Source organism: Panthera pardus, unplaced genomic scaffold, assembly GCF_024362965.1.
Source record: "Panthera pardus isolate Hobbes unplaced genomic scaffold, ASM2436296v1 HiC_scaffold_2, whole genome shotgun sequence".
Lineage (NCBI taxonomy): Eukaryota > Metazoa > Chordata > Mammalia > Carnivora > Felidae > Panthera > Panthera pardus.
In genome coordinates, this window is record NW_026526765.1 from 30,263,542 (window position 1) to 30,291,256 (window position 27,715).

The 27,715-nt window shown below is 48.7% G+C and overlaps 1 protein-coding gene across 2 annotated transcripts; it reads right to left on the bottom strand.

The window, feature by feature from the left end:
* Nucleotides 1-1,172: 1,172 nt before the first annotated feature.
* Nucleotides 1,173-26,213, bottom strand: GDNF (glial cell derived neurotrophic factor). Of its 2 annotated transcripts, none has more exons than XM_053906943.1 (3): nucleotides 25,747-26,213; nucleotides 21,025-21,123; nucleotides 1,173-1,783 (listed from the first exon to the last, which is right to left on the bottom strand). In XM_053906943.1, the coding sequence occupies exons 2-3, from the start codon at nucleotides 21,095-21,097 to the stop codon at nucleotides 1,299-1,301; spliced, it is 558 nt and encodes a 185-aa protein (XP_053762918.1). In that variant the 5' UTR covers nucleotides 21,098-21,123; nucleotides 25,747-26,213; the 3' UTR covers nucleotides 1,173-1,298. The 2 variants fall into 2 exon arrangements, with proteins under 2 accessions (XP_053762918.1, XP_053762917.1); XM_053906942.1 differs by having other exon boundaries at nucleotides 20,947-21,123.
* Nucleotides 26,214-27,715: the final 1,502 nt, after the last annotated feature.

Genomic DNA, 27,715 nt, shown 5'->3' on the forward strand with positions numbered 1-27,715 from the left:
GCTCCCGGAAAGGGGGCCTGTCAGAAGCGCTCCTTCTGACACATGCCTTTTTTTCAAAAATAAAAACAGGGAAGATGCTGACATCGGGGAGATTAACGAGGGCTTTTCTGAAAAAGGTAAAGTAAGTGATTTTTGCCTAGCGAAAACTTTTTAATACTTTGAAAAGCATGGACCCTTGTTCCCAATGTAAAATTTCCTTTGTCACCTTTCTTTGCATTTTGCGAGCACATATACTTTGGCACCTTCAAAAAGAAACTTTAATAAATAAGGGGGGAAAAAAAGAGAAACTCATTAGTGAACGGTAATAAATAACAATAACTTAAATCTCAATAAATATCTTCTCTATATTTCTGTATCTGAAACAGATGCATTGCATCGAGTAGCTTCTCTGGTCACTGGTGACCACGCATAAACGGAGCTGGGGTGTATGTAACATCTGTCTCTCTGTAAACCGACAGGCCCAGTGGGTGTCCCTGCCCCGGTGCAGCTGGGGGCCGTCCCCACTCTGCTCTCCTGCAAGAATGCTGCCGAAAACCACAACTGGCTTCCTGTTTCCAAGGACATAAAGGAAATACCTTCAGGTTTGTTTTTAGTCACGAGGACAGCCTTTTTGGTTCCTAGCCAACTTCTTCCCACCCCACACACCGTGTTCAAAATCAATCACCGACCGTTCACAAAAACGCTGGCTGTAGTAAACCTCAGGCCTCAACTTTCAAATTCAAAGGCAACTATCTCTTGTGTCGTTGCTGTTGTTGTTTCTCCTTCCTCCTTTCCTGGGGTATGTCTCCGCTGAGTGACAGAAAAAGAAACCTCTCTTGCTTTCAGCAGTAAAACGTAACGACAAGGAATGACACCAGGATTACCATTTCCCCGGGTGTCTCCAGACATGTGAAAATAAACCACAGGAGATACACTGGTTTGGCTTCAAGTGCATCCGCAACTGTGCCCATGACCGGTGACGGTGGGCTGTATCAGATGAAAGGAAAGGCCCAACCAGGGACACCAGCCCTGAGCTTCTGGTGACGTCGGCTGCCGGCCAGGAGAATCTGGATGGCTGTTTTCTCTCCCTTCCAGTTCTCTGTAGCTGGATCTCCCTCTACCAGGCTCCCCCAATGGCTGCCTTCCTCCTCCTCCTCCTCCTCCTCCTCCTCCTCCTCCTCCTCCTTTCTCCTCCTCCTCCTCCTCCTCTGCCTCCTTGGTCCTCATCTTCCGTTCTGGGCAAACATTTCCTGGGAACCTTGGTCCCTTTCTTTGCACTGTAGCAGGAATGCAATACACAGCGGTCTCTGGAGCCCGAGTCAGATACATCCACACCTTTTAGCGGAATGCTTTCTTAGAATATGGTAAACCAGGTTGTCATCTAAAAACGACAGGTCGTCGTCATAGGCGATGGGTCTGCAGCATGCCTGCCCGACTTTGTCACTCACCAGCCTTCTGTTTTTGGATAAGTTTTTTAATATTTTGTCGTACATTGTCTCAGCTGCATCACAGGAGCCGCTGCAGTACCTAAAAATCAGTTCCTCCTTGGTTTCGTAGCCCAAACCCAGGTCGGTGACGTTTAAATGTATCGCAGTTAAGACACAACCCCGATTTCTGCCCCTCTGGCCTCGCCGACCTTTCCCTCTGGAATTCTCCGGGTTGGCGGCCGCCGCCTGCCGATTCCGCTCTCTTCTAGGCGGCAAGGCCATTTGTTTCTCGGGTGACCTTTTCAGTCTTCTGATGGTAGCTTGAATAAAATCCATGACGTCGTCAAACTGATCAGGATAATCCTCTGGCATATTTGCTGTTCAACAAGGAAACAGAAAAGGTCACGTGAGATGACAGCGATCCTTTCAAGCAGTCTGCTACATCAAAGTGCCTCCGACAGTCAGCCAGGATGGGACCCACAGCGGAGCCACCAGCCAGTCAGGCTCCGTAACCACTGTCTTCCCCCGACAACAGACGCTAGAACGCACCCACGTCTCCACAGAAGGAAGCGTATCCAGTTAAAAGGGGAGACTAGCGTGGTGGGTGACACATTTCCTTGCAGAAAGCAAATCCTTAGAAGTGCACCTTTCATTTGCATGACAGCTGCCGTGCTGAACGAGTCTGTATTGAGGTTGCTGTGAGCAGGCTGATCCTCGAAGGCCATTTTTCACGGCTGCTAATGGAAGCTAGAGGAGTGGCTCTCAGATGTGCGTGTGGATGAGAAAGTGCGGGATGCTCCCTGAAATGCAGATTCCCGGCCCTGCCCTTGGTGGAAGGTGCGGGGAGGGGGCCAAAGAATCTCCACTTTTAGTGAATTCTGATGTAGGTGACCCGCAGACCGTACTTGGAGAAGCCCTGTCCTCCACCACTGCCACTCGCATCTGCAATACGGAGCACTCTTCCCCAGAGCCCCTCCCCGACTCGACACCTCTGGGCGGCTGAGTGGGACCAGACCCATCTTGATAGAACCAGTGAAAAGCTCATGGATCCAGCTGTATGTTAAAACTTCCTTAAAAACTTCCTGGCAAAAAACCTACTTTTCACTGACCCAGAGACTACCGCTTCCTTGGACCAGCATGACTTAAAAAAAAAAAATACAGCAGGGGAGCCTGGGTGGCTCAGTCGGTTAAGCGTCCGACTTCGCCTCAGGTCATGATCTCATGGTTGGTGAGTTCAAGCCCCACGCTGGACTCTGTGCTGACAGCTCAGAGCCTGGAGCCTGCTTCGGATTCTGTGTCTCCCTCTCTCTCTCTGCCCCTCCCCTGGTCACACTCTGTCTCTCTCTCAAAAATAAACATTAAAAAATTAAAAATATATAGTCATACTGTAAGAAGACACTTAAATGTATCAGCAATCAATGGGATGCTGTTTGTGGGAGAGGCGGCTTGACCCCGGGGTGGGGCCCAGCCTCTGCAGCCCCGGGATTCCCGCGGAGGACACAGGACAAGAGATGTAGTCTTTACGGAGATCACACAGAGGAATGGGGAGGCGATGCTTCTCAGATGCCTGAGACCTCTGGGTAAGAGCGTGAATTCCCAATCCCTTAGTGTTTTCTGCTCTGTTGCAGCATTTGCTTTGGCTGAGCAAGAGAAGAGGAGCTATTTGAACAATTAAATACATTTCTTTTTTTTTATTAAAAAAAATTTTTTTTACATTTATTTATTTTTGAGAGACAGAGAGACACAGAGCACAAGCAGGGGAGGGGCAGAGAGAGAGAAGGAGACACAGAATCCTAAGCAGGCTCCAGGCTCCGAGCTGACAGCACAGAGCCCGACGTGGGGCTCAAACTCACGAACCATGAGATCATGACCTGAGGCGAAGACGGACGCTCAAGCAACTGGGCCACCCAGGCGCCTCAATTAAATACATTTCTAAAAGAAGAAAGCTATTCAAACCCCTGGTTATTAGGTCCTAGACCTTTTATGCTCCCTCCATCCCAATTGTAGGTAATTGAGCATGTTTAGGGTTGTACGCGGCTTCGAAAAATACACCTCAAAATAGTTGTTCACAAGAGTGAACATGTTTTGCCAAGACCATGGTAAAGTAGAGAAGGGTTACGCTGTGCCTAACCCATGGCACACTGTTTTTTCATGCACTGATTGTTAAAACAAATATCAGTATCCTATTGTGTGAACAAAATCCAGCTAAGGCAACTCAACCATGTCTACTGATCATTTGGTCAACTGAGAGACCTATATTGATCGACACTGCTCAATCTAGGTTATATAGAATATATATATTATATTATAGGATGCATTGTAATGAAAAGAGTGGAGATTGTGTGGAATCCCCAGAACACCTCATTGTCTGATATCTAAAATTTGGCTGTGGATGTCTTTGCTGCATGGAAATCACGAAGCTGCTTCCTGGTCTGAGCCCCAACATCTCTGCCTGGATTCTCACCACAGCCCCTGAACTCCTTCATGCCAGCCTTAGCCTTCAGTCTATTTTCCATTCAGCAGCCAGAGCAATAGTCCTAAAACCGTTAATGCAGGTCATGTCCCTCTTTGTTCCAAACCCTCCAAAGGCTCCCCATTTCTCTTGGAGTAAAAACCAAAGTCCACACTGGCCTAAGGCCCTACCTGACCTGGCCACCCCTTCTCCTCCAGCCTTTGTTACGTCTGACCTCATCTTCTACTTCTCTTTTCCTTTCTGCCACTCCTCTAGCCTCCCTGGCCTCCTTACCGTTCCTCACATACAGGGTTTCTCAACTTTAGCCCCACTGACATTTTGGGCAGGATCATTCTTTGCTATGGGAGGCTGTCCTCCCATGTTGTAGGATATTGAGCCGTATTCCTGGCCTCTGCCCAGGAGGTGCCAGTAGTATCCCCCCACCCTCCTCTAGACATTGCTTAATGTCCCTGGGGGCAAAATCATCGTGAGTTGAGAACCACAGATCAGACACACAGGCTAATTCCCGCATCCCCTTCACATCTCTGCCCAAATGTCATCACTACCAAGTCCTACCCTGACTTCCCTGTTTAAAATGCAATCTGTCCCCAAACCCGAATTCAGACCCTCCTCCCTTGCTTCCCCGCCCCCAACCATACAATCTTCCAACACATTGTAGGACTTATTTCTTATGTTTTTTTATTCATTGTCTGTCTCCTCTGATAGAAAGTCAACTCCAGGAGGCAGGGACCTTTGCTTGGCTTGCGCACCAATGAATCCCAAGTGCTTAAAATAGGTCTGCCCCCTGGAGGCCCTCCGTACTTTTTGAATGAACTAGGGCACTTGAAAAAAGCACAGAAGAAGGAGTCCTTAATTTTTCAAGGGGACACTTGGGCTTCAGTTGAGAACAACACCATTATGAAATAACAGGCTCCAAAGTAAACAGGAAGCCGCGATGATGCCCTGAGTGGCACCATCATTTTCCACCTGAGAGGTAAACATCCAGCTGCGAGCTGACTTTCCTTTCCAGCTTCCTGAAGCACTCAAGTGCTGTCTCTCAATATCCACCTCATTCTGAGCCTGGGAAATGGCTCGTGCTCCGTGGGACGGATACCTTCCCAGGGTCTGGCGTGGAAGGGTACTCTGAGTTTGTCATTTCCTCTGAACCACTTTCTAGCTGACTTCCTTAGGAAGTTTTCTCTTCTCCTTAAAACACAAAAACCTTGAAATCACTCTGGTTTAAAGAAACCAGAGTTTCTTATTTTGAAAAAGGAGCTGCTGACACTGTTTGCGATTTTTTTTCAAGAAGAAGTTTTGAAGAGGAAATTAGGTTTAGTTGTGCTCAGTTTCAAAAAACCATGCTTGTACAGGAATCTGAACTTCTAAAATTGATATATTAGGGGTGATTAATCAAAGTACAAAAAAAGTCTTCATGTTCCCCCCAAAGACTCTTTGTTTTACAAAAGGACCCACATGAGGGTCCCCCTTCCCAATCCTGCGCTCCATTCAAGAATTCCTGAATGGATCAGTAACTTAAGAACCTGGGGACACAGAAAGTTAAAATCGCTTAGGAATCAACTGAAGGTTAATCAGAAATGAGGACGAAACATTACTAAAATTTTAACCTAAACTCATGGGAAAACATTTGAGTTGCAAAAGTTCAACTTATACTGGTTCAGAGACTTATTAATTTATGTAACAATAAATTACATAATTTTATACCACTGGAGTTATATATAATAACAATTTGAATCAGTATATATAATGTTCTTATTTATTGCCTGATACTTTCAAAGTTCCCCCAAAACCTTTTCCTTCCTTTTTATGACATCTTGACTGCATGGCTTTGTCCATTGGTTTTGTCCGCCAGATAAAATGCAGAACACCTTAGTTAAATTTGAATTTCAGGTTAACAGCAGATAAATTTTTAGTATAAGCAGTCCTAAATAATGTTTGTGACATACTTATACTTTGTGATGAGAACATTTAGTCCCTTGATTTGCTATTCGACCTGGCTTTTTCAGGGTGATGAGTGTAGCAGTGTGAATGTACCAATCACCCATGCTTTTGGACGAGGTGGTGAACAGATCATTGATCCTGAATTAAAAGGCTTCCAGGAACCTGGAAAGCAGTCAATAAATGTTCAATGTTACACCAAAGGGTATAGCTAATAAGAATTTCTCGTTTGATGGGAAAATCTCCCTCATACCTTATTGTTAATGTGGAAATATTTATTGAAGCCCCAGGTTCAGGGCGGAGGCGATTCTTATCGAGTCGAAGGGTTCTTATTTTCCCCTTCTCTTTTTCCTTTCTTTTCCTTCTTGAAAAATAGAGCAAAAAATAAATATTCATCTTGCAAGTCTTACATGGATATGAATTTTAGAAACCAGAAAAAGCCAGAGAACAACTAGGCCTGTCTCTTCCAACTAAATTACTAACTCCAGGCGTGTTGATGCTGAGTTCACTTATAGAGAGGTGCCTTAATTTATCAACACTAGGCATTTTGGGGGCATAAGGAGCCATACGCCTCACCGCGCCTGTCCTTAGAAATTCTGCAGAGCCTCGAACGCAGCCCCGGCAGACCCACAGCTGCCTGTATCTTCCAAGAATTCATGTCACTGAGGAGAAACAGAGGGGCTGGGATTTGGATTAGTTCCCTAGATTAAAACTTAATAGCATATCAGTTTCTCCTTCCTCCTATAAAGGGCTTGGCAGAACGTCTGCTACACAAATAGCCTTCATTAGTATTAACTTTGATAGTAAAGTATTTGCAAACCACAAAAGAGGAGCATCATTTTTTAAAAAAAAACTAGGTCAAACACTTGCTCATTTCCCAGACACAGTTGGAGGATGTATCTGGGAAAAACAGGTCCATCTAAAAGCTAACGTTTTTAAAAAATCAAGATGTTCAAATGCATTTAAGTGATCCTTCAGTATGCAACCACATATTCTGGCATTATTCTCTTTAAAATACTTTAACTTTGATGTGTCCTTTGTATAAACAGTGTTATTTAAACAAATGAGACCCTGTACTGGGGCATAATTCTGGGAATAAACCATTCAGAGTGAGACTTTGCCTCCCTCGATTATGGGGAAAATATAGTAAAGTCACCTCAGGAACAAAGGACTGGGATGTTGCCTGTTTTGTAAAGGCAGTTGAGTTTTTATAGAAACAACGGTAAGGCCTCAGAGTAGTCCTTGTAATAGGCTACCTAAAAAGTACATAATTCAAAACATTATCTGAGTTGAGTAGGCATTGAATAGACAAAGCAGTCTCCTAAACGTTAGATTTCTCTTAAAAACACTACAGGTTATTAACTATATTTTAATCAAAGAGGTCATTTTATATTCCTATCAAGTTGTGTCCTCAGCCCAGGGGGTCTAAGCCAGCCTTCATTCAGCCTGTCTTGAACCCATGGGCCCCAAAGGAAGGCAGCACAAAGTTATCTATGAAGCAGTGAGGAGATAACGCCTCACCCGGAGTAGGAATGGGCTCTGAGAATGGAGGGAAGGTCTCTGAGGCTCTGAGGGTTCCAGAATAAAGGGGGCTGGCTCTTAGAACCCACAGTACCTCCTCTTAGAGGAGCTGTCTTCCGGGCCAAGTAAGCCTCAGGGATGCAGGGGCCCAGCAAGAAGGCCCAACTATTTCTTGCTCTGGGGAGGACCAGCTTCTGTACATAACTGTAAAGCACCCAGCTTCTATGGACTAGAAGGGCAAGGGTTAATACACTGAGGTGAGCTGCCGCTTCAGCCAAGGCGGGGGCGCCACACAGGTGGGGGGGCGCATCTGGAACCAGTGCCCGAATGGCTTTGCTCCAGGTGGTGCCCTGTTCCGGTATGAGGCCACGGAAGGCCAAGCCTGGGGCTGCTGAGTGCTGGGCAGTCTGTCCTCCCATGCAGAGCCTCTCCTGAAAGGCTGTCCACAGATGGGACACAAGGGGAAAAACCCCTGCGGGTGGGAATATTTAATCTGATATTCTTTACCCACCTGTGCACCTGGTAAAGTACAAACTGCCCCGCAGTTTCATATGTATATGAAAAACAGAAGTTCCATCTATCCGCACACATGTATACATACATATCTGTGTGTATGCACATGCGCACATGTGTGTTTACATGAAAAGAATCAGCCTGGTTGATTAACTTCTCAAGAAAATTCCCAACTAATGTCATTCCTTAGAATACATTTTTTTACTTTTCTTTAAAAAATTTTTTAAAAAATATTTATTCATTTTTGAGGGAGAGAGGAAGAGAGATTGAGTGCAAGCAGAGAAGGGGCAGAGAGACAGAGAGGGAAGACAGAGGATCCAAGCAGGCTCTGCACTGTCAGCACAGAGCACGATGTGGGGCTCGAACTCATGAACTGTGAGATGATGACCTGAGCCAAAGTCGGACGCTTAACCAACTAAGTCGCCCAGGCATCCCTGTTTTTACTTTTCAATAAGATACAAACATGATTTTCGTCACTAACACTGAAATGTTATAAGAACCACATGGTGGAGTCTTAGCTTTAAAATTCCTCACAGAACAAAAGTTCATCATTCTATATTTAAAATAACTTCCTTGATGCACTTAAAAATATTACCAATATAAAGGTAGGAAGGATGCTTACTTTCACACAATGTTAACTTTAAGGCCAACAACATCCCTGCAAGGCTAAAGTAGAGATTGCATATTATCTAATCTTACAGATCAGGAAACTGAAGCTTAGAGAAGGTTAAAAAAAAAAACAAAAAACAAAAAACCCACATTCCTCGTAAATGTGAACTCAGTTGGTTTAGTTTTTAAAGCTCAACCTGTTCTAGGGTCCCAGGCCACCTATTTGTTTTTAAGTAAAAATTCTACTACCATGCAGCTTTTCAAGTCTTGAGGCATGTGGCAATTTACTCTGGAGCAAGTGCAAAATTATGCTGATTTCACCTGTACACATTTACCAAATTCAGAACAAGAAGTGAGATACCGACTTTTGTTGGAAAATCCAGTACGAACTGAGTTACATGAAGGAGATTCTAAAGTTAGGCTGCCCTGAGCCACAGGATACAGTAAACTGTCTCCGAAAACGGAAAAGCCATGCCTTTCAGGGGCATCTCCCATGCCCTGGTTCTTGCATATCACTCTAAGGCAGATCTGGCAATTTCCCAGTTAAAACCGGAAAACCAGCAGCCAAGGGTGGTGGCATGGCAGCTTCAGACAGAGAGGCCCCATCTCCGGAAACTTCTCAAACTCACTCTGGCACCAAATGATGAGGCTCTCGCTGTAGAGCCTGGAATTACAGTCTGGGGTCAGTCCCTGACCTTGGACTCATGACCTTGGACTAGTTGTTTAGCCCTTCTGAGGTTAATGAGATCTTCTCTGTCCACTCTCTCCCCAAGTGCTAAAACCCTAACATGCAGGCAGTCTAGGTCTTGGTGGGGAATTCATTTTGGGTTAACCCTGTTAGGGAGAGGCCTGCCTCTGTCTGATGCCTCAGGACCATTCTGCTCAGGGCCCCACAAAACCTCGAGGGAGGTATTTTATAAGACCAGCGCTCTGACTCCTGAGCTGTGGGGCCTTCTCCTTCCATGGGAGGTATTTTAGGTTCTAGCGTTCTCAACCTTTTCGGTTTACCTCTTGCCTAAAGAGGTGAACTGTCTCCTCTCGTGGGAGGCATCCTTACACCTCAGTATGTATCTGTAAAGGTAGGGATGGAGCCGATGACTTCTGAGGGGACATAGTACACCAGTATGCTGTCATCCTTCTGTCCCCATCAGCTGATAGTCAAACGCTACACTTGCCATTTTCTTAAAATCTCATTTTTATCCATTTCTGCTTTCGCTGCTTCAAGCACGTTTGGGTCATACCCGGCTGATGATTCCAAGGCTAGAATCGCCCACGGTAACTGCTACCAAATGCATCATAGATCCAGCTTGTCTTGGAAGCTGTTGCCTGTTGTTCTTATTTGCCCCTCAGTGACCTCTGAAATGTGTGGTGTTAGTCCACGAGAATGTTCCAGTTCTCTGGAGAGTTCTACAGCGTTTTGTCATCTGCTATTTATAAGCGTTGATTTTATTCACTTATTTGAATTCATTAAAAATAAAAAGTCTACAGGTCACTAAGCCCCAGAATGCTGATGACCGTCCTTGCTTTCCTGTACCGGGCAGAGTATTCACCCAGTGTGAGACGGGCTGTCCTAGCTATTGGGTACTCTTGGGTTACCTTCAAGAGTCTATGGCAGCTCTTTCCCAAAGAATAATCAGCAGTTGTGGCAATTTACTAAGTCATTGTGACCACTGCCTGAGCTACCAGTGCATTCTCTCCGTGACCCGTGGTTTTGTTGACAAGAAGGCATGACACGGGTTTATTTGAAAAGTATTTGCGTTATAAAAACACCAGTGTTTTGTTGTTCAAAAAAGCATTTCTGGATCCTCTCAAGGCAGAAGAAAAAGACCAACTAGAATGCAAACCATTTCAGAGACTAGGAAAAGGAGCCTCGGGTACACTTTTAAAAGCCACTTTGCTTTTCAAAATGCCATTTTATTCACTATCTCCACCTACTCTGACCAGCATTGCACACGAGTATTAGTTATACTATCTTGAATTTTTACCTTACAGCTTAACTAAGAAAATTTGTCATGAGTGTAATGGAAATTATTCCGTGAATACAAATAGCCAAAAAACCTCACTCAGGAGGAGACGGACAGTATATCATTTTGCTATCCAGATTCTGATTGCCCTGTTCTGATTTCCACCTATGTGGTCCATGCTTTTATTACAGTTATGTTAATAATTTTACAGTAATACAGCATGGCTCCCCTGGGGTGAAAATGTCCATTCTCCTGCTTTTAAGTCACAAACACACCCCATAGGGTGTCCATTTGTTAACTAATCCATGAACGCCTGGTGTGAGCTAAAAGCACTCCATAGTCAGCAGTAAACGCCCCATGCTAACAAGCACACACCATGAGCTCGGCTATTGCCTTTATAAAAAATTTATGGGAAGGGTGAGAAAGTGACCCAATAAAATCAAGTGCGCAAAAAGTCAATTGAAAACATAATCCCTTATGGTGTTATCAGAGGCAGGGTGGTTTTTGAGGGGAAACTCGAAAGGAACCTGGAAGCAAAGGACCCTTGGCTTCTTCCTTCCCACAAAGCCCTGCCGGAAGCCAGACGCAGCAGAATGTTCCAGGGTTCTGCATCCTACTTCCCTCAGCCCTCCCCAGGGGCCGTGGGTAAGAGGAATATGCTGAGGGTCTGAGGGACTTGGGCATGAAGAGGAGGGATAAAGAGAAGATGAAAGGAAAATAAAGGGGGTGAAAGAAAAGTGTTCTCAATCATCTGGGCCAGTTCCACAGATTCCTGTAGTCAGATATGAGGAGAGACTTTCTACCCCCCAGTGAATGAATTTACTGGCATCTCAAAGACTCCTCATGAAATCAGCTATACCTATCATTCAACAATGATTGGCATTTACAAAATCCCAACACCTGACTTTTCTCTTCCTGACATAGCCAGAGGGGTCAGATAGGAGTGTCTTGGGCTGGCAGGAGGGGACCTGGGGGTGTGTGGTCACAAGAGTGAGTTCCGGACTCGGGCTGCCCTTGGTCCAGAGTCTGGCTGAGTTGCTTAACCCTGTGGAGTCCCAATTTCCCCTTAAAATGGGGATAGTCCCATCTTTACCACAACGGAACAGAGTTTTCTGCTCAGTGCCTGAAAGCATTTAACCAATGGGGTCTGAAGTCCATATGGTTGCCCGTGACAATTCTTCAGTGACACCTACACGGGGGCAGCAGTGTGAAGATCAACTCTGCCTGTCTGCACAAAGCCAGATTAGCCCGAAGGAGGTGCAGACACTGTCCCTTGTTAGTCTGGTCTAGTGTGTTCCCCAGGGCAGAGGGCCTGGAGCCCCAGCAGAGCGGTCTGAGGTCTGGGTGTGGAAGGAGCAGGTGCTGTTTGTGCTGCTGCTTCTGTGCTCCCCAGAAATGCCCGAAAACTAACCACACAAACACCCACTGAGTTCACAGCCCACGAATGGTATTTTTGTGTCCACTATGGGTATGGGTCCGCGTTTTCACACTGAGCAGGCAGGTGTCCTGCTGAGGGCACACGAAAACTTTCTACAGGTTAAAGGAATCAGTTTCCGGGGTGCTGCATCCTGAAATCAGCCTACGAACGCTCCTGTGGCTGGTTCTCTTTTCCCACGTCCCCTCCTACGATCAGCCTTCCACCTCAGTGAGAGAGGTGCACTTCCTGCCCATCTCACTCATTTCACTGGGAAGCCCCGTCCAGGGGATGAAAGCTGCAGGTGCCATGTGAGGACAGTTCAGGCACACGTGGCTCTTTGGGGCACACTGGGATCGGGTGGCTCCCGACATGAGGACACACCATCACAAACTTAGTCCCAGGACGTTTACCCGGATCTCATAACGTGGAAACAATCACAGAAATCCACACTGAAGGGCAGTCTGCAAAATAGCAGGCAAGACATCAGATCTTTTCAAAACTGTCAATGTCATGGTAAAAAAAAAAAAAAAGCTTCAGAGCTATTCTAGTGGAGAATAAAGAAATATGATAAACGCAATTTGTGATCCTTGATTAAGGAGAACAAACCATAAAGGACATTATTGTCACAACTGGGGAAATCTGAATATGGGTTATCTATTGGGTAGCAGTATTATTAAACTTCCTGAGACTGATAACTGAACTGTGGTTATATAAGGTCAAGTCCTCGTGCTTAGAAGGTACGTGCCGAATATTTGATGTTATGTTTGCAACTAATTCTCAAGGAAAAAGAAATGTTTCTCAAAAAAAAAAAAAAAAAGCAAAATGCTAAGAGGTCAGTCTTGGTAAAGGATACATGGGTGTTAATTGTATTGTGAACTATGTACTCTTTAGTCCCATATGAACAAACCAAGATATTCTGAAGTGGGTGGTTCCATATTTCCTTCTGGCCAGGCACTCACAGCAAGGCTCTGGGCTTTATCTGTCTGTCCATCCACCCATCTGTCTATTCATCACCTAATTAGGATCCAGAAGTGTAATGGTTGTCAGGGATATACATTAACATGTGTCTTTAAACTGAAAATGAAGTCATATCTTTTCTGACCCAAAAGTCAATTAATCTGGGCTGTAGTTTGATGGTTTTCCACGCACTGAATCAACTAAATTTGCAGCTCCAAGATTTTGCCAATCCTCTGGAAATTATATCTGGTACAACTATTAAGCTTGTGATTAAAAAATTATAGATATCATCTCAGAACTGCACAATAGTTTTTCAACATTCTTTCTGCAGGTTTACAAACAAAAAAGTTTGAAGACTTTTAAAACCATGCCTTTCCAGGGGCACCTGGGTGGCTCAGTCGGTTAAACATCCAATTCTTGACTTTAGCTCAGGTCATGATCTCGAAGTTGGGGAGTTCGAGCCCCACGTCGGGCTCCACGCTGACAGGGTGGAGCCTGCCTGGGATTCTCTGCCTCTCTTTCTCTTTCTTAAGATAAATACATAAACATTAAAAAAAAAAACAAAACACCTTTCTACCTCCATTACCTTATTAAGGTCATGCCTAAGTGGGTTTTGTCTCTACTGAGCTAACTGGTCAATTCCCAGTGGTGACCCAAGCTCGGCCTGTGCAGATCCATTTATTCCCGCTGTGGCGATCACTCTGGTGCTTGTGCAGTCACCTGTGGCTTCCCATGTGAATGTCCCCTTTCCCTGGGCAAAATGGGAGTGATCTGAGAATGAGTGCCTCCCAGAAGGCCTCCCAAATGCTGCCAGCCTATCAAACATTCGAGCAGACCTCACTGTCCCAAAATGTTCAGGAGCCTGCTCTCACTGCAACAAACATCAGGGATATAGAAGTACGTACAGAAATTCACGTATCCCTCCTTAAAAGCTTCTGGTCTGGATTTCAAAGTAGCTATTAATAATATGAGCCTAGGCCGGCTGCTACCTAAATGGAAATTAAACAAACAAAAAAAAGGCTTAAAGATAAAGGTAATTTAATATTCCCTGCTTCTGTTAGCTTGCTCTTTTGATTTTCTTGAAAAATCTGTGTTTCAGGGTTAGTGAATGTATTTTTAGCAAGCCAGTGTTTGTGTTTTCTCAGTCTACTAATACGGGAACACAGTCTGTGTTAAGCCAAGAAATACTGGCTTTGAGACCAGAAGTCTGAGGTCTAAATTTTGGTGTCATCACTTACTAGATTTGTGACCTTGAGCAGGTCTCTGGGTCTCATTTCTTATTCTGTAAAATGGGGATAAAAGTATCTCCTCCTTTCCAGTAGAGCTCAAACTTCCTTAATTTTAGCATAAGCTATAAAACTTACTCGCTAAAAACGGAGTTGACCACGTGGATAGCTAAGAAGCACTATGGCACTAGCTTTATTATTCAGCTTGTAGTTGTAGTTATTCACTTACTGGAGGATTAGCAAACTGTGTCTATGCCTAGAAACTTTTTACAAATGAGGGCACGATACTGCAAAATGAAAACTACACCTATGCCACCAACTCCACTCGTGAGCGGCCTGTGTACCTGAGTCACTTCTGCAGCAAGAAGTTCAGCACAATCCCACTCCCAGCCACCTGCCTACTTGAAAGGCTCCAGGGGTGCCCTGCTGCCATCAAAAACAGAGAACCCCTGGGGCACCTGGGTGGCTCAGTTGGTGAAGCGTAAGATTCTTGGTTTAGGCTTAGGTCAGGATCTCGTGGTTTGTGGGTCTGAGGCCCACATCAGGTTCCACGCTGTCACCGTCAGCGTGAAGCCTGCTTGGGATTCTCTCTCTCTCCCTCTCTCTGTGTCCCTCCCCCACTCGTATTGTCTCCCTCCCCCCGCCAAATAAATAAACTTAAAAAAAAAAAGCAAACCCCTTCTTCTCCAGGATTTTACAGCATCTCATAATCTGGGTATCACCTACGGAGATATCCTAAATTTCACACCACTTCCTGCCACCTGTTCGCAGCACTTGGCGACTGGTCTGGCCTCCTCCTTGTATTCACCACCTGCCCCTTCCCCATATCATAGTCATAAATTTGCCTATGCTTCTCCCGAGTCTGGAATGTGCCTTTTTTCCCTTTCCCTTCCCTTCCTAATACCCATCTTTCAAGTATGAGCTCAAATCCTCACTCTTCCCTGAATCCTTTCCTGCTATGATCTCTAAATCCCAGTGACCTCATTGCTAGGAATTCTTACCATGACCTCAGCTAATGTAAAGCCCTTGGTAGACATATCTATCTGTCTGATAATCCGCCCACCCACCCATCTGCCTATCCATTGTGTGTAACTAGATCATGAGCTGTTTAAATTCACAATTTTGTCTTTTTGAAGCCACACAACACCTAGCACATTAAAGATATTTAAGACTTACTTCTTGATTGAGCTCAAGTGATTGATTAAATAAGTGTTTTAATTGAATGAAGGTGCTATGGACCATTAAGGGCTAAATAAATAAAGATGAAAGGGATGTTAGGGGGAGAAAAGCCCTTTTATTTTTGTATCAGTGAAAGCAGAATCTTTTAAGCATAATTCTTAGGCTGTTGGGTCAGCTGAAGGTCCTAAGATTGGCCAACCCAAATTAAGCCTGAAATAGGTTTCACTAAATGGCGACAGTTTGATATAGGTCTCCAGACTGGGGCCAGAGTGAGATACTGGTCTCAGATCTCAAGTGAGGAATCTGTGCTTCCTAAAAGGGTCTGACATGCAATTTATTGATTTCAGGAGCCTCATCCCAAGGGGCAGGGCCCCTTTCCAGCTTGGGAAGTTAATTTATTATAGTACGGCTCATTCATACAGCCAGTAAAGCAAGAAAAAGCAATAGGTAGATGCTGCTTATTTATTCCAAATTCTATATCCCATAACATTAGATTTGAAACTTAACATTAACCAGCTTCTAGAAGCTTCCTTTGCTGGATAACAATGGGCTGAACATTTACTAAATTTCACTGAAAGTTTTTTGCTGGGTTTCTGAACCAAATTAAAATAAGCATTTTTAAATTAAATATCCAACAGGGATCACTTAAAACAGAAATACTCAATATAGGTAGCCTCCAAATCACAGTCCCTCCCCCTCGGCCCCCATCATTTACACAAGGGTCTGTCTGCCTTCTTGCAGTGGGGCAGGAGGGTCACCCTAACATGCCCATGGGAAGCTGGTGGGAAAAATTTCGCAGAAACTACATGGGCTCAGAAAATGAGGAAGAGAAGGAGGTGTGAAGTCCAGGAGGAGCCAGGGAGCCTGACCCGGGGTGGGGGGTGGGGGGGGCGGGTGTGGTGGTGGAATTCCAGGCAAGGCTACCCTGACTAGTGCTGACCAAATGATGACTTCAGGGCCCGAAAGAGCCTGCCTGTAAGGCTTGCATTTCTTTCACTGTCCTTACTATGTTGTGCTACTTGAAATTCCACCATTTAGAGCAATGTCTTGGCAGAGGCTGAAAAGGAAGGGGGAGGCCAGAAAAAGGCATTCACTGGGCTGTTGGAAGGAGGAAGATGGCGACTAACAACGGCAATACTTATGGGGCATGGTTTTACAGTGCATTATCTTGTTTAACCCCCATCACAGCCCCTGAGACGGTTTTAATACTGTCCCCGTTTTCCAGATGAGGAAACTGAGGTTTAAGAGAAAAGAAATAGCTGGTTATGTGCCCAGGCTGGGATCCAAACCCTAGTCTGATCTGACTGTGTGAAGTGCAACTCTTGCCTGTTGAAATTCCCTGATTTCTTGCTCTGTGCCCTCTTTCTGCAGATTATGGGACTGACACCCCAGGAAGAGGCTCTAGCCTAATATTGTGAATTATATTTTAGCTATATTATGGTTTATACCTACATTTGTGTGGTCCAGCCCAGGCTTGATTTATAAGATTGTTTTCATAGAAAATTTTGTCACTTGCTACCAAACTGGTGGAATATAATCCCATCATATTACCGTAAATTGTGCACTACCTATAATTATAATTTAACAAATGCTCACTGTTTCTTCTACTTGGCTTCTAGGCACACAAAAAGTCCACTGTCCTAGCCCAAGGCAGTTCATGTTTAGTTTTGGTTTACAATACTGCTTAAGCGTACCACACTATACATCTACTAGGATAGTATGTGCCGTGAAGGCAGAGACTTTTGTCTATTATATGTACCAGGGATTTCCTAGCACCTAGGACAGTGCCTGGCACCTGTAGGCAGACATTATTTGTTGAACAAATAAATGTTTTTAGATCACAAATTTTATTTTATTTTTTATTTTTTTAATGTTTATTTTTGAGAGAGACAGAGAGAGAGATACAGCATGAGCAGGGAGGGGCAGAGAGAGAGAGAGAGAGAGAGAGAGAATCTGAAGCAGGCTCTAGGCTCTGAGCTGTCAGCACAGAGCCTGACATGGTGCTCAAACCCAGGAACTGCGAGATCATGACCTGAGCCGAAGTCAGACGCTCAAGCAACTGAGCCACCCAGGCGCCCCTAGATTGCAAATTTTAAAATCACATGCACTTTCTGCTTTTGCATGTGAAACACAGAGCTGTCATATACAGCCGAGATCCAGCATACATGACGATTAACGAACCTTTAATAAATTCAGACAACCTTGTGCAACGGGGTTTTAGTCACTAGTTGAAGATCTTCCTCCCTAGGTAGCAAAACCAAAAGCTCTGCATCTCAGTGGTTTGGGGAAACTCTGGTCCCAGTGTCTGCAGACTGCCACCCACCGTGGTGGAACTCTGGCACTCTGGACACGCTGCTTTACCCTGAGGACCACAAGGGGTTAACTTTCAGCCCTACAATGCTGACATCTGCTAATTTCACCTTCTTTTTCACCTCCTAGGTTCCTAGAGCCTGCTCTAATCACCCTTTGAAGAAGATACTGACAGAAAACAAAAGAAAAAGATAGCTGAAGGGAAAAGTCTTGGATGCCCCAAAGGGAAAACCACAAGTCCTTGAGTTTAGACAAGTTCGTAGTTGCTACAGGAGGTAGCCACAGCCCGTTTACTTGATAGCCAACCTATAGGCAAGCAAGTGAGCCAGCTATGCATTCTATTTGGTGGTTCACCTTGTGATGATGTTAGAAACAGAATTCTGGCCATTTCGTTTACATTGGGAGCAGAACACATAGAACCTCAGGAGTGAGTGCATGCAGTCCAGCCCCCTTTGAACAGAGTGGCTGTTAAGGTGGCACGAAAGTGCCTTTGCTCAATCACTGAGTCACAAGCATTTGAAAATAAGAGGGGCGATTTTCGAATGAAATGAGTGACTTAATGTTTTCTACATAAGCCTTAACCAGTTGCACGGTGTAGAGTGCAAGATATAAATGTCAGCACAGTGACAGGGGCATGCTGACTCTGGTTGAGTGTTCGAAGTCTGCACATTGTCATTATTCTGCCTTCCCTGCACTGACAGCTTGCTACCGAATTGAACATACCTGGAAAGAAGTCAACTTGGCTTACAATGCAGCTCAGTTTCTCTTTGGAATGTTTCCGTTTCAAATGTCCTCTAGGATCTACTGGGTCTTGCCATAGATAAAACAGAATCGGGTGTGTTCTGCTGGTTCAAATGTAAATACAGTAGTAGGAATCTTGTCCAGTGATGACTCAGCATCAGTTTTGGAAAAGGGAAGTAACGTCCCTTCTCCCACCAGTCCTTTGCACACCGCACCCTGCCCTAATCAGTGGGATTATGCTACCTTGCTTGCTTTGTTACTGGTTGTATCTTACATGGGGCACAGGTTTTCTTAGAGTATTATCAAATCATAGGGATTCAACCCTGACTGCACAATAGAGTTACCTGGGAGACATCTAAATCTCCAAATGCCCAAGCCACACCCCAATCCAATTAAGTCAGAATCTCTCACGGTGAGGTCCAGCATCAGTATGCCATTAAAGATCCCCAGGGGATTCCAGTGAGGTGGGGGTGGGGTGGGGTGTCTCTCCTCCTGAGTCTTTACCCAGAGGACAGGGCAGGAACATGAAGGCTAAAGGGACAAAATCTCATAGCCATTGGCGTTTGGGAGTGGAAAGGCCTCCCTTTATGGCATGGTTGTAAACTTCACTGAGGTCTAAAGTAAGTAAGTAACTTGTCCAAAGTCAGAATTAGTTGAAAGCAGAGCCAGCATTAAATAAGCTGAGGTAGACATGATACTAATATGCTAATTAAATTTCCATGAATTAATCAGCTTCATAATCAGGCCCAGTCATATTTCTCCTGAACATCCTGGCTAGAGAACTATTATCTAACACTGTGTTCCTGTTCCTCTGGCCTAGGCTGTTTGAGTGAATGAAAAGCCGCTTACTCAGCTCTCATGGGTACTATTCTGAAGACAATGGCACTAAGGGGCATTTTAAATTTAAGTTTCTGTTGGAGAAACATTTATATACACTAAAGTAGAAATTCATGGTTGAAACCGAAGCCTTTAAAAATAGGTTTATACACGGGCGCCTGAGTGGTTCGGTTGGTTAATTATCCGACTCTTGGTTTCAGCTCAGGTCATGGTCTCACAGTTGGTGGGACTGAGCCCAGAGTGGGGCTCTGGGCTGACAATGCAGAGCCTGCTTCGGATTTTCTCTCCCTCTCTCTGCCTCTCCCTCACTTGTGCTCTCTCTCTTTCAAAAATAAATAAGTTTGGGGCGCCTGGGTGGCTCAGTCGGTTAAGCGGCCGACTTCGGCTCAGGTCATGATCTCGCGGTCCGTGAGTTCGAGCCCCGCGTCGGGCTCTGTGCTGACAGCTCAGAGCCTGAAGCCTGTTTCAGATTCTGTGTCTCCCTCTCTCTGACCCTTCCCCGTTCATGCTCTGTCTCTCTCTGTCTCAAAAATAAATAAACGTTAAAAAAAATAAAAAAAAAAAAACAAAAATAAATAAATTTTAGAAAAAAAATAGGTTTATACAACTAACTGACAGAAACTCTTGGAACAGTTACTTTAATTTCAAGGGATCAACGATGTTCTTTTCCTAACCCCAAGTCACTCCTGAAGTCTTAATTTGCCTTAAAAAATGCACTTTTCCCCCCTTTCCTTGGGACTTCTGGAAGAAGATGCTTTTATTGTTGTAATTAAGCATAAAACGAGCACATCACATTTCCTGCACTGTTTTTAGGTCAAGGCCACTAGGTATGGGGGACTCTTTAGCATAGGACTGACTTGCCCCGGGGGGCTGCTTCCGTTGTGCACTTGACTTCAGTTTAAGTGCAAAATAGCTAGAGGGAGTAGCCAGGGTGACATCCAGGCTACAGCTCACCATTGCTTTATATCGGGGTTGTGTCAAATTTTCTACTGCTACCTCTGTTACCTACATACTTCCCCAATAACCTCTAACTTGTAATGTATGCACATACCTTGCTTTAAGCAACAGATAAACTTCTGAAGAGCAGAGGGTAAATTATATCAAATCATAGTTGACATGCCCTAATAGAGTGCTATCTAAAACATTTTTGAGGGGGAAATCACAGTTATTTATTTATTTATCTATCTATCTAGTCTTTTCTTAAGAGTTAATATTGTCGCGTGTGCAGTGAACTACAGCTTTTTTTCCCCCCTAGTCCTAGCTAGCACTCTTCACCGTTCAGTCTTTCTAGAACCGGAACTTTTCTGAACAGATTTGACACTACCCAGATGCTTGTTCTGGAAATCGAGGCCCTTCTGTGTTTTCTCTGACTCTGGCTTGGCTTTGGAAAAACCTCAGCCTCTTCCCTTGCAAGGGCAGTTTAGGATGGAAATGCAATTGTTTTCAGAATTCGACACAGCCAGGCACACCCAAACAGATAAAGGGCTTTGGAAGAAAGAAAGAAAAAAAAAAAAAAAGGGAGTGTGTCTACAGGATGGGGACGCTGAGAAAAGGGGAAGGCTGTGTTGGTTTCCTATGGTGGTGGTAGTGGTAGCAAAAATATCTGTTCATCGCAACGCTAAACGGACAGCATAAACATTTGATACCCCCTGTGCTGGACGAACCAGCACGCGTCATATAACGACCAGGCGTCGGGGCCTTTGGGCGGCAACCGGCAACCACACCCTGGGAGGGGGCTTCCGCGCGGGCGTGGGAGGCCGTACAGCAGTCCCTGCCAGCTTGGGGTGCGTGCGGGCGGCGGGTGGGGGTGCGTGGGGGACCGCCGGCGGCCCCCCCGCGGGGAGGGAACGGTTCTTACAGTCACTGCTCAGCGCGAAGGGCGCGCGGCGGCGGCCGAGGGAGCGGTCTTCGGCGGGCGCCTCGGGAGGCCTCTTACCGGCGGGCAGCGGGAAGGCGGACGCGGTGTGGAGCAGCACCAGGCAGACAGCCACGACATCCCATAACTTCATCTTAGAGTCCCGTCCGGCGGCGGCACCTGCACGGGCGGGGAAGAGGACCGGCGAGTGCGCGTTAGGCCGGGACGCCCGGGACGCGGCATCCCGGCGGGTCCTGGTGCCCCCCTTCAAACTCGTCACCGCCCTCCTCCCGGACGGCTGCAGCCCAGCGGTTCCTTGGGCATCCCGCGCCCTCCTTCCAAGTCCCGTCTGCGTCCCAGGCGCGGCTAGCTCTCCACATCCAATCTATCTACAACTGCCCTTCTCTTCTGCTACTGGATCCGGGGGTCAGATTTCCCAGCGGGGCCGCCGCCCCTGCTCGTACCAACACGACGACAGCACGATACCTGGCCAACACGACGAAACCAGTACTGGCGTCCCCACCTCCCCACTCCCTGGGAACGACGAGGCAGCGGCCACCCTGCATCCTCAGCCCCAGTTAGAGACCGCCCCACCTTCCCGGCAGCTCCCGTAGGTCCAGGGAACCAGCCTTCCACCCAAGCAATCGGCCAGCTTTTCATTTTAGGAATAAAATCAAGGTCCCTCTGCCCGGGGTCCTGATCCTGCTGACAGGGGCAGGCCTGGTGGCCCCACTCACTCCACCCCAGCGCTTCATTACTCACACTTATTTATGGAAGTATCTTGTTGCTGGACAAGAAGTTAGTAGGGACTTGGAGAATTTTGGCCTGAACGGGAATACCTGCGTTATGTTATTTCCCAAAGCATCAACTCAGTTTAAATTATTTCTTCCACCTTTTAAGTTATGAACATTAAACAACGTATGAAAGACCTAGAGGAGCATAAAGTAAGCGCTCAATAAATGCCCCAGCATTGCTGTTAGGTTGCATTTGTCTTGAGAATTTTAATCCTTCGTGGTATACCCTAACACGCTCTATTTTATTTTTGCAGTTTTGCGAGATTCTGGCCCCAAATCCCTTCACCTCCCAGAGGAGTCTCGAGATCCTCGTGCCCCTATCACGGTCACTCCGAGACAATTGTACGCCGCCTCTGACGCTGCGGAGGCGCACGGGCATCCGAAGGCCTAGACCACGAAAGGGTGCGGAGTTGGGGCTCAGTTCTCAGGGACCGGGGTTGCGTTTGGCCTACCAGGCCTCAACAGCCCTAGAAAGGCGGACTGCGCAATCGCAGTTGGGGGCGGGCGAGAAAAAGGCACTGTCAACTCGGGGCTTGCCCCACCCAATCAGGAGGTGGAGGGGACCCAGGCACCTCGGGGTGTGATGTTACCCAGTGTCTTCCCAATGCCAGGGTTCCAGTTTCCAAGGGAATTCTCAAGTGGGAACTACGAGATTCATGCAACTGATTATCCCCTCTCCTCCAAATACGATTCTAAGGAAAATCTCCTTGAACTTCTCCCATGGGAGAGAGCAAGACGGTTTCCAGGTAAAAGCAGAAACTTCGGCCTGACATCTTTCTATACGTTCCCAGGCTTACCCGCCTCCCTTCCAGCAGCCCTACCCCCATCTCCACCCAGAACTCCCGCCCAGATTCCCTTGCAGGCCACCCGGGGAAGCGTTTAATTCGGTCTCCACCTCCCACCGCTGCGGAGACGAATGCATTTTCCATCCCTCGGGAGTCTGTTCGCTAAGCAACTGTGGGGCTCGGGGCGTTTGTAGAGGCTGGGAACTCCAGGCAACCTGTAGCTCCGGGCATCTCATGCCGCACTGGCTGGTTTACAAACCCGGGGGGAAAGGTCTGGGTTCTGGCGCAGCGGCCCAGGCAACACTGCACCCACGCCGTGCAAAATGAGCGCACAGAGAGGAATGGGGGGACGCGAGGCTTCCCGCCCCCTCGCCCCGGTGCCAGCTCCAGGATGCGTGCGAAATGGCTGGCGGCCCTGAGGAGCAGGGAGCCGCGGGGTTAATGCGCCATTCCAAATCGAGGTGCCCGCCAGCAGGAAGCGACAGAGGCACCAGATTTCCCTTCCGCATTAAGAGGGTTTTTCCTTTTTTTCCTGCTTGGCCGACGGAGAGCTTTTTAAATTGGACGTGGAGATCCTCAATTATAAGTGTGGAGAAGTTGGCAAAAGAGGAAACAGTGGAAAAGTCCCCCGCTTGGCCAGAGGAGGCTCCCGGCTCCCATTCCCGCCCGCGGCCGGGTGCGGCGCAGGCCCGGAAAGCACGCTCCTACCTCCCCCGCGACAGGGAGGCGCATTCTTCCCTCGGAGCATCGCCGGGGCCGGCTCTACTCGGAGCGGCTCTTTAGTTCCCGGTATCTGCTGGGCGAAGGAAGAGGCGGGGGGGTTGGGGCCTCAGCACACACAGCGATCTACTGGGACGCTTTTCTCAGAGCCCATCTGGGCCCCCCAACTCACCCCTCCCCCCCCCCCCCCGCCCCTTCCCTGTTTGTCCCCTAACCGCTTTCTCAAAGCACAGCTGCGGGACGTGTTTCCGCCTGCAACCAGCCGCCTTTGCTATGCGCGCGAATTGCTTAACGCGCTGCCTGCCACGTGCGGTAACCACGCTTTCCTCCCGAAGTCGGCTCCACCAGGTGCCCCCGCACCCATTTTTGTACCCCACAGGACGCCTCCCCTCCGCGCCCCGGAACATCGCGGCCCGCAGGGAAAGGGCGCGTCGCGGGCGCCCGCACCGGTGGTCCCCAGGCCCGCGGCGGAAAGGGCGCCCTGGAGAGCCGCAGTGCCGGCAAAAGCCGCGGCTCACGGTGGGGCGCTTCTGGGTTCCCAGCACCAGGGGGCACCAGAAACCGTCCGAGTCCTGTAGTGCCGACGCGAAAGAGGCTGCGTCGTCTTTTTAAGTATAAAACCGGTGAACAAGCACCTCCCTCCCTCATTCCCCCTAATACCAAATTACTCCCGAAAATTCCGGATGTGTTCACCAGTGTGCCTGCTCTTCAGGCTCCGACCCTTCATCCTCTCCCCAGTTTTCCCCTTCCCACCTCACCTGAGCTGGTGTCTCAGTAACCTTTTAGAATTCCCCCTCCCCCAATTCCCCGCATCCTCGTGATAGCTTCCCCGGGGGCGAGTGCCTCCGCCGCCCGTGCCCCCGGGCCTTCCTCTGTCTGGCAGGCTGGGAGGTTTGTTTGGGCATTGCCTTCAAGATCCAGGGCTCCGGGAGAGAAAAGGGAGGCGGGGTGGTGGGGGGCGTGCTGTAACTCCGAGTTTTCTTTTTGGGGTAGGGACACAAGTTGCTGAAAGATGTATTGCTTTTCTTAAGTGTGCCTCGTGTCCTAGCCTGACGGAGAACTTATTTCCCCCTAACTGTTGGGCCCAAGACCAGGGGAAAGAAAAAGGAGGGACGTTTTCTGCGTGCAGTCTGGGGAGAGGTCTCTCTGTAAGGGGCCCGAGGCCATATTCCGGGGGTAGGGGGGACGGCAGAAACCCTTTCGGCAGTGGGCTGGGACGCTGCGGGCTCCCTGGGCATCTGACACTTGTTGAAAAGGCGACCCTGTCCCAAACCCCGCCAAACCGAAGGTGTGGCTAAACAGGGCGCTAGAGTTGGTCCGGGCCGGGCGGAAGCCCAGCGGCTCCTACTTTGAGGTGGAGGAAGGAAGAGGTGCGTGCGTGAAGTTGGAAGCTGCATTTCTTTCTCGGAATACTTTAAATGTACAAAGTACTGTGGAGTACGCTCGAGTACACCGGCGGCAGGGGCCGAAAGAGTTGTGTTTGTCCCCGCCAATGAGCAAAAATGTTGGGAGCAATGGGTTGGGCAGCACCCCCCTCCCCACCCGGGCGCGCGCGTCGGCTCTGCGGGCGGGTTTGCCACAGCCAAAACTAGGGAGGCGCCAGGAGGCTGGGGGTTCCGGTAAAAGGCCACACCACTCCCCGATGAGGGTTCGTTTTCACCGGGTGGGTCTGGTAAACCAAGCCACGGCTCAATCAGCCCAGAGGTGCAAGGTAATGGTGGAGGGTGTTATTGGGGAGGTGGCACAGTACAGGAAAAAAAGGTCACTAAAATAACTTCGATGGCCTGGCGGAGACATTGAAGAGTTTCAAGAAACTGTTGGAGGCGGAGACTCAAGTCCTGGACTGTCCAGGCAACCCCTCTCCTAACGTCGACGGGCATGGTTAGTTGGGGTTGCGGGGATTATCAAAGTGCAAGCAATCGGGTTCAGAAAAGGGCGAGGAATGTAGCTTTGCAAGACAGCGCCCTGGAAGAGGCTAGCCCGCTATTTTTACGTTCTCAGCACCTTTGCAGCAGTCCCTTCCACGGTGTGCGCCTTCCCTCGGAACAGACCCAAATAAGCTCAATAGTAAGTTATACTCCAGACTATGGTATCTCTGCAGCTGCACGTCCAGAGAGGACACTTTGTGGTCGCGGTGGGTTCAAAGATGACCCCAAACCCGCACCGTCCTGGGACTTGACAGAAGAGCGCCCCACCGAGTCGGGGAGGGAAACTGACCCTCTCGGGCATTCCGGGGGTCCACAGGCATCGGGCACCAGCGCTCTTTGCCCACGTGGAAAGGCAACGGCATCTCTGCAAGGCCAGCCCCTCTCCTGTTCAACTTCTCTCTCTCCTCTATCCTCCCGGCGCCTCGGTTCCATATAGTCTTTCCTCTTTCCGATGTTACCGCCTGCTCTGGGGTCCGGCCGCGCCCCCTCTGTCTTCCGCGCCCTGCAGGCCGCCGCGCCCTCCGGCGACTCAGGCGCCACCCGCCCCTTGCACCCCCGGCCCGCTCCCCCACTCACCTCGGATCCGGTCTCCGCAGACCCCCAGTTGGACATTAACTCCAGGAGCCCCGAGTCCCAGCCAGGAGCCCCATCCGGGCCAAGGGCAGGAGCGCAGAGCCCCGCCCAACAGGTCAGGGGCACGAGTTCGAAATCCTGGGGCAGCGAGGGCGCGCTGGAGGCGGCAGCCAAGGCTCCCGCCGCCGCCGCCTCGAGAAGGGCGAGGGATGCCGACAGCTCCTCCGCCGATGCCCTGCACCCCCAGAAACCGAGGTCCGAGCAGCCGCCGCTGCCTTGGGTGGGGGGGGGGTGACACGGCTGCGCGCGCCGCGCTCTTGGCCGGGGCTGCGCGGGCCCGGGGCGCGGCGGGCGGCTCAGCGGCGGCGGCAGCGCTCTGCGCCTTCTCGGGGCGCAGCGCTTGGTAGCACGAGATGGGCCGGGCTGATGCTGCCGCCGGAGCTGAGGTCTGGCCTGGAAATCCGAACGAGACACCACGTCAACCGGCGCGGGGAGTCCCGTGAAGACATGAGGGCGCCAGGAGCGCAGGCTGGTCCTTGAGAACCCCGGGCCGGGGGGCCGGGTGGGGGAGGGGAGGCGCGGGGCCCCGGGAGGGGAGGGGTGGGGAGGCGGTTGTGAGGGAGCGAAAGGAGAGCAGCGAGGCGGCGCCCGAGCTCCCGAGGAGAGGGCTCGGGGTGCGAGTGGGTGACGCGAGGCGCTCCTCCCCGGGGTGCAGGGAGAGCGCGCTCAGCGCGTGGAGACGCTGCCGGGCTCGCGTCTCCTCCTTGCCGGGTAGATCCGGAGGAATGCGGAGCTCCGAGCAGTCCAACCGAAGGGGGCAATCTGAACTTGACCGCGGCGCCCGCGCCGGGCTATGCCCCCGCGCCCCGCGCTGTGAGGGAGAGCGCTCCGTCGGGTGGAGGGCTACACTGGGCTTTCCTCGCGCCTGTCGAAGGCTTTCCTTTCTTCCCGGGGATCTAGCCCTCTCGCTTTTCTGCGAGGCAGAAGGCAGCGGGGACGAGAGGAGCTGCTTGCTGGAGTCCTCCTAGCACTACGAAGGAGTGTGGAGAGATGTGGAGCGGCCCAGTGAGGCAGGCAGAGTGTTTGCCAGGGGACGCTGAGAGTGGGGATGAATTTATAAGGCTCTCACTCTGTGACGTGCCCTCCAGTGGCTTTTCTGATTCGCTTTCTGACCTAAACACACATTAGTTTAGTCCCCATGCTAGGGCCAACACGGTCTCCAAATACCTGCTGGCTGAAGTCAGAGGCTTTGCATATCATGTATTACATGGCAGGCAACGAAGAAGGCTTCTGAGGCTGGCCGGCTCCTCAGTCCTAGGCTCCATTTTCATGCTGTTGTAATAGAATACCAGACGTGGGGTAGGCACATACATTCAAAATCCCAATTCCACAGGGGTAAGATCATTTTATCAGGAACAGGTCAAGGGAGGTTGGGCTAAACCTGCTTTTATCCAGATTTTCGAAAATGCAGATGGGTAACCAAAGCGAGCACTCCCTTGGGTGCTGGGTTTCCAGTGAGAGCAGGGACCCAGCTCCCATTCCCGATTTCTGTGACACCTTTGAGGCATTCCTTTTGTTGGTTAGCTTACCACCAGAAGCAGCCGGAGCCTTCTTTTGTAGAGGACATGAAGAGGGCAAGTCCTTACACACACCCTGCCCATGACTCTCCCCATAAATTCACACAGTGCATGAAATTAGCTCTGCCTTTAAAATAATGTACTAAATAAGGTACGTCTTTGCTATGCAGAGCCTGCTTTCCGGAAGCCATTGGACCCGAATTCAGTGGGACCTCTTTTATTTTATTAGCTGGGGCCAGGGAAAGGGTAAACAGGCTCAGTTTACATCCATGTATCTCTAATTGTGTGACTCATCCGGTTGTTGGGGAGTATGTGTTCTTCAAGTAGCGAATACAGACAATAGACAAGGGGAATGTGTGGCAATGTGGGGAGAAGATCATGTATTATTAAACTTC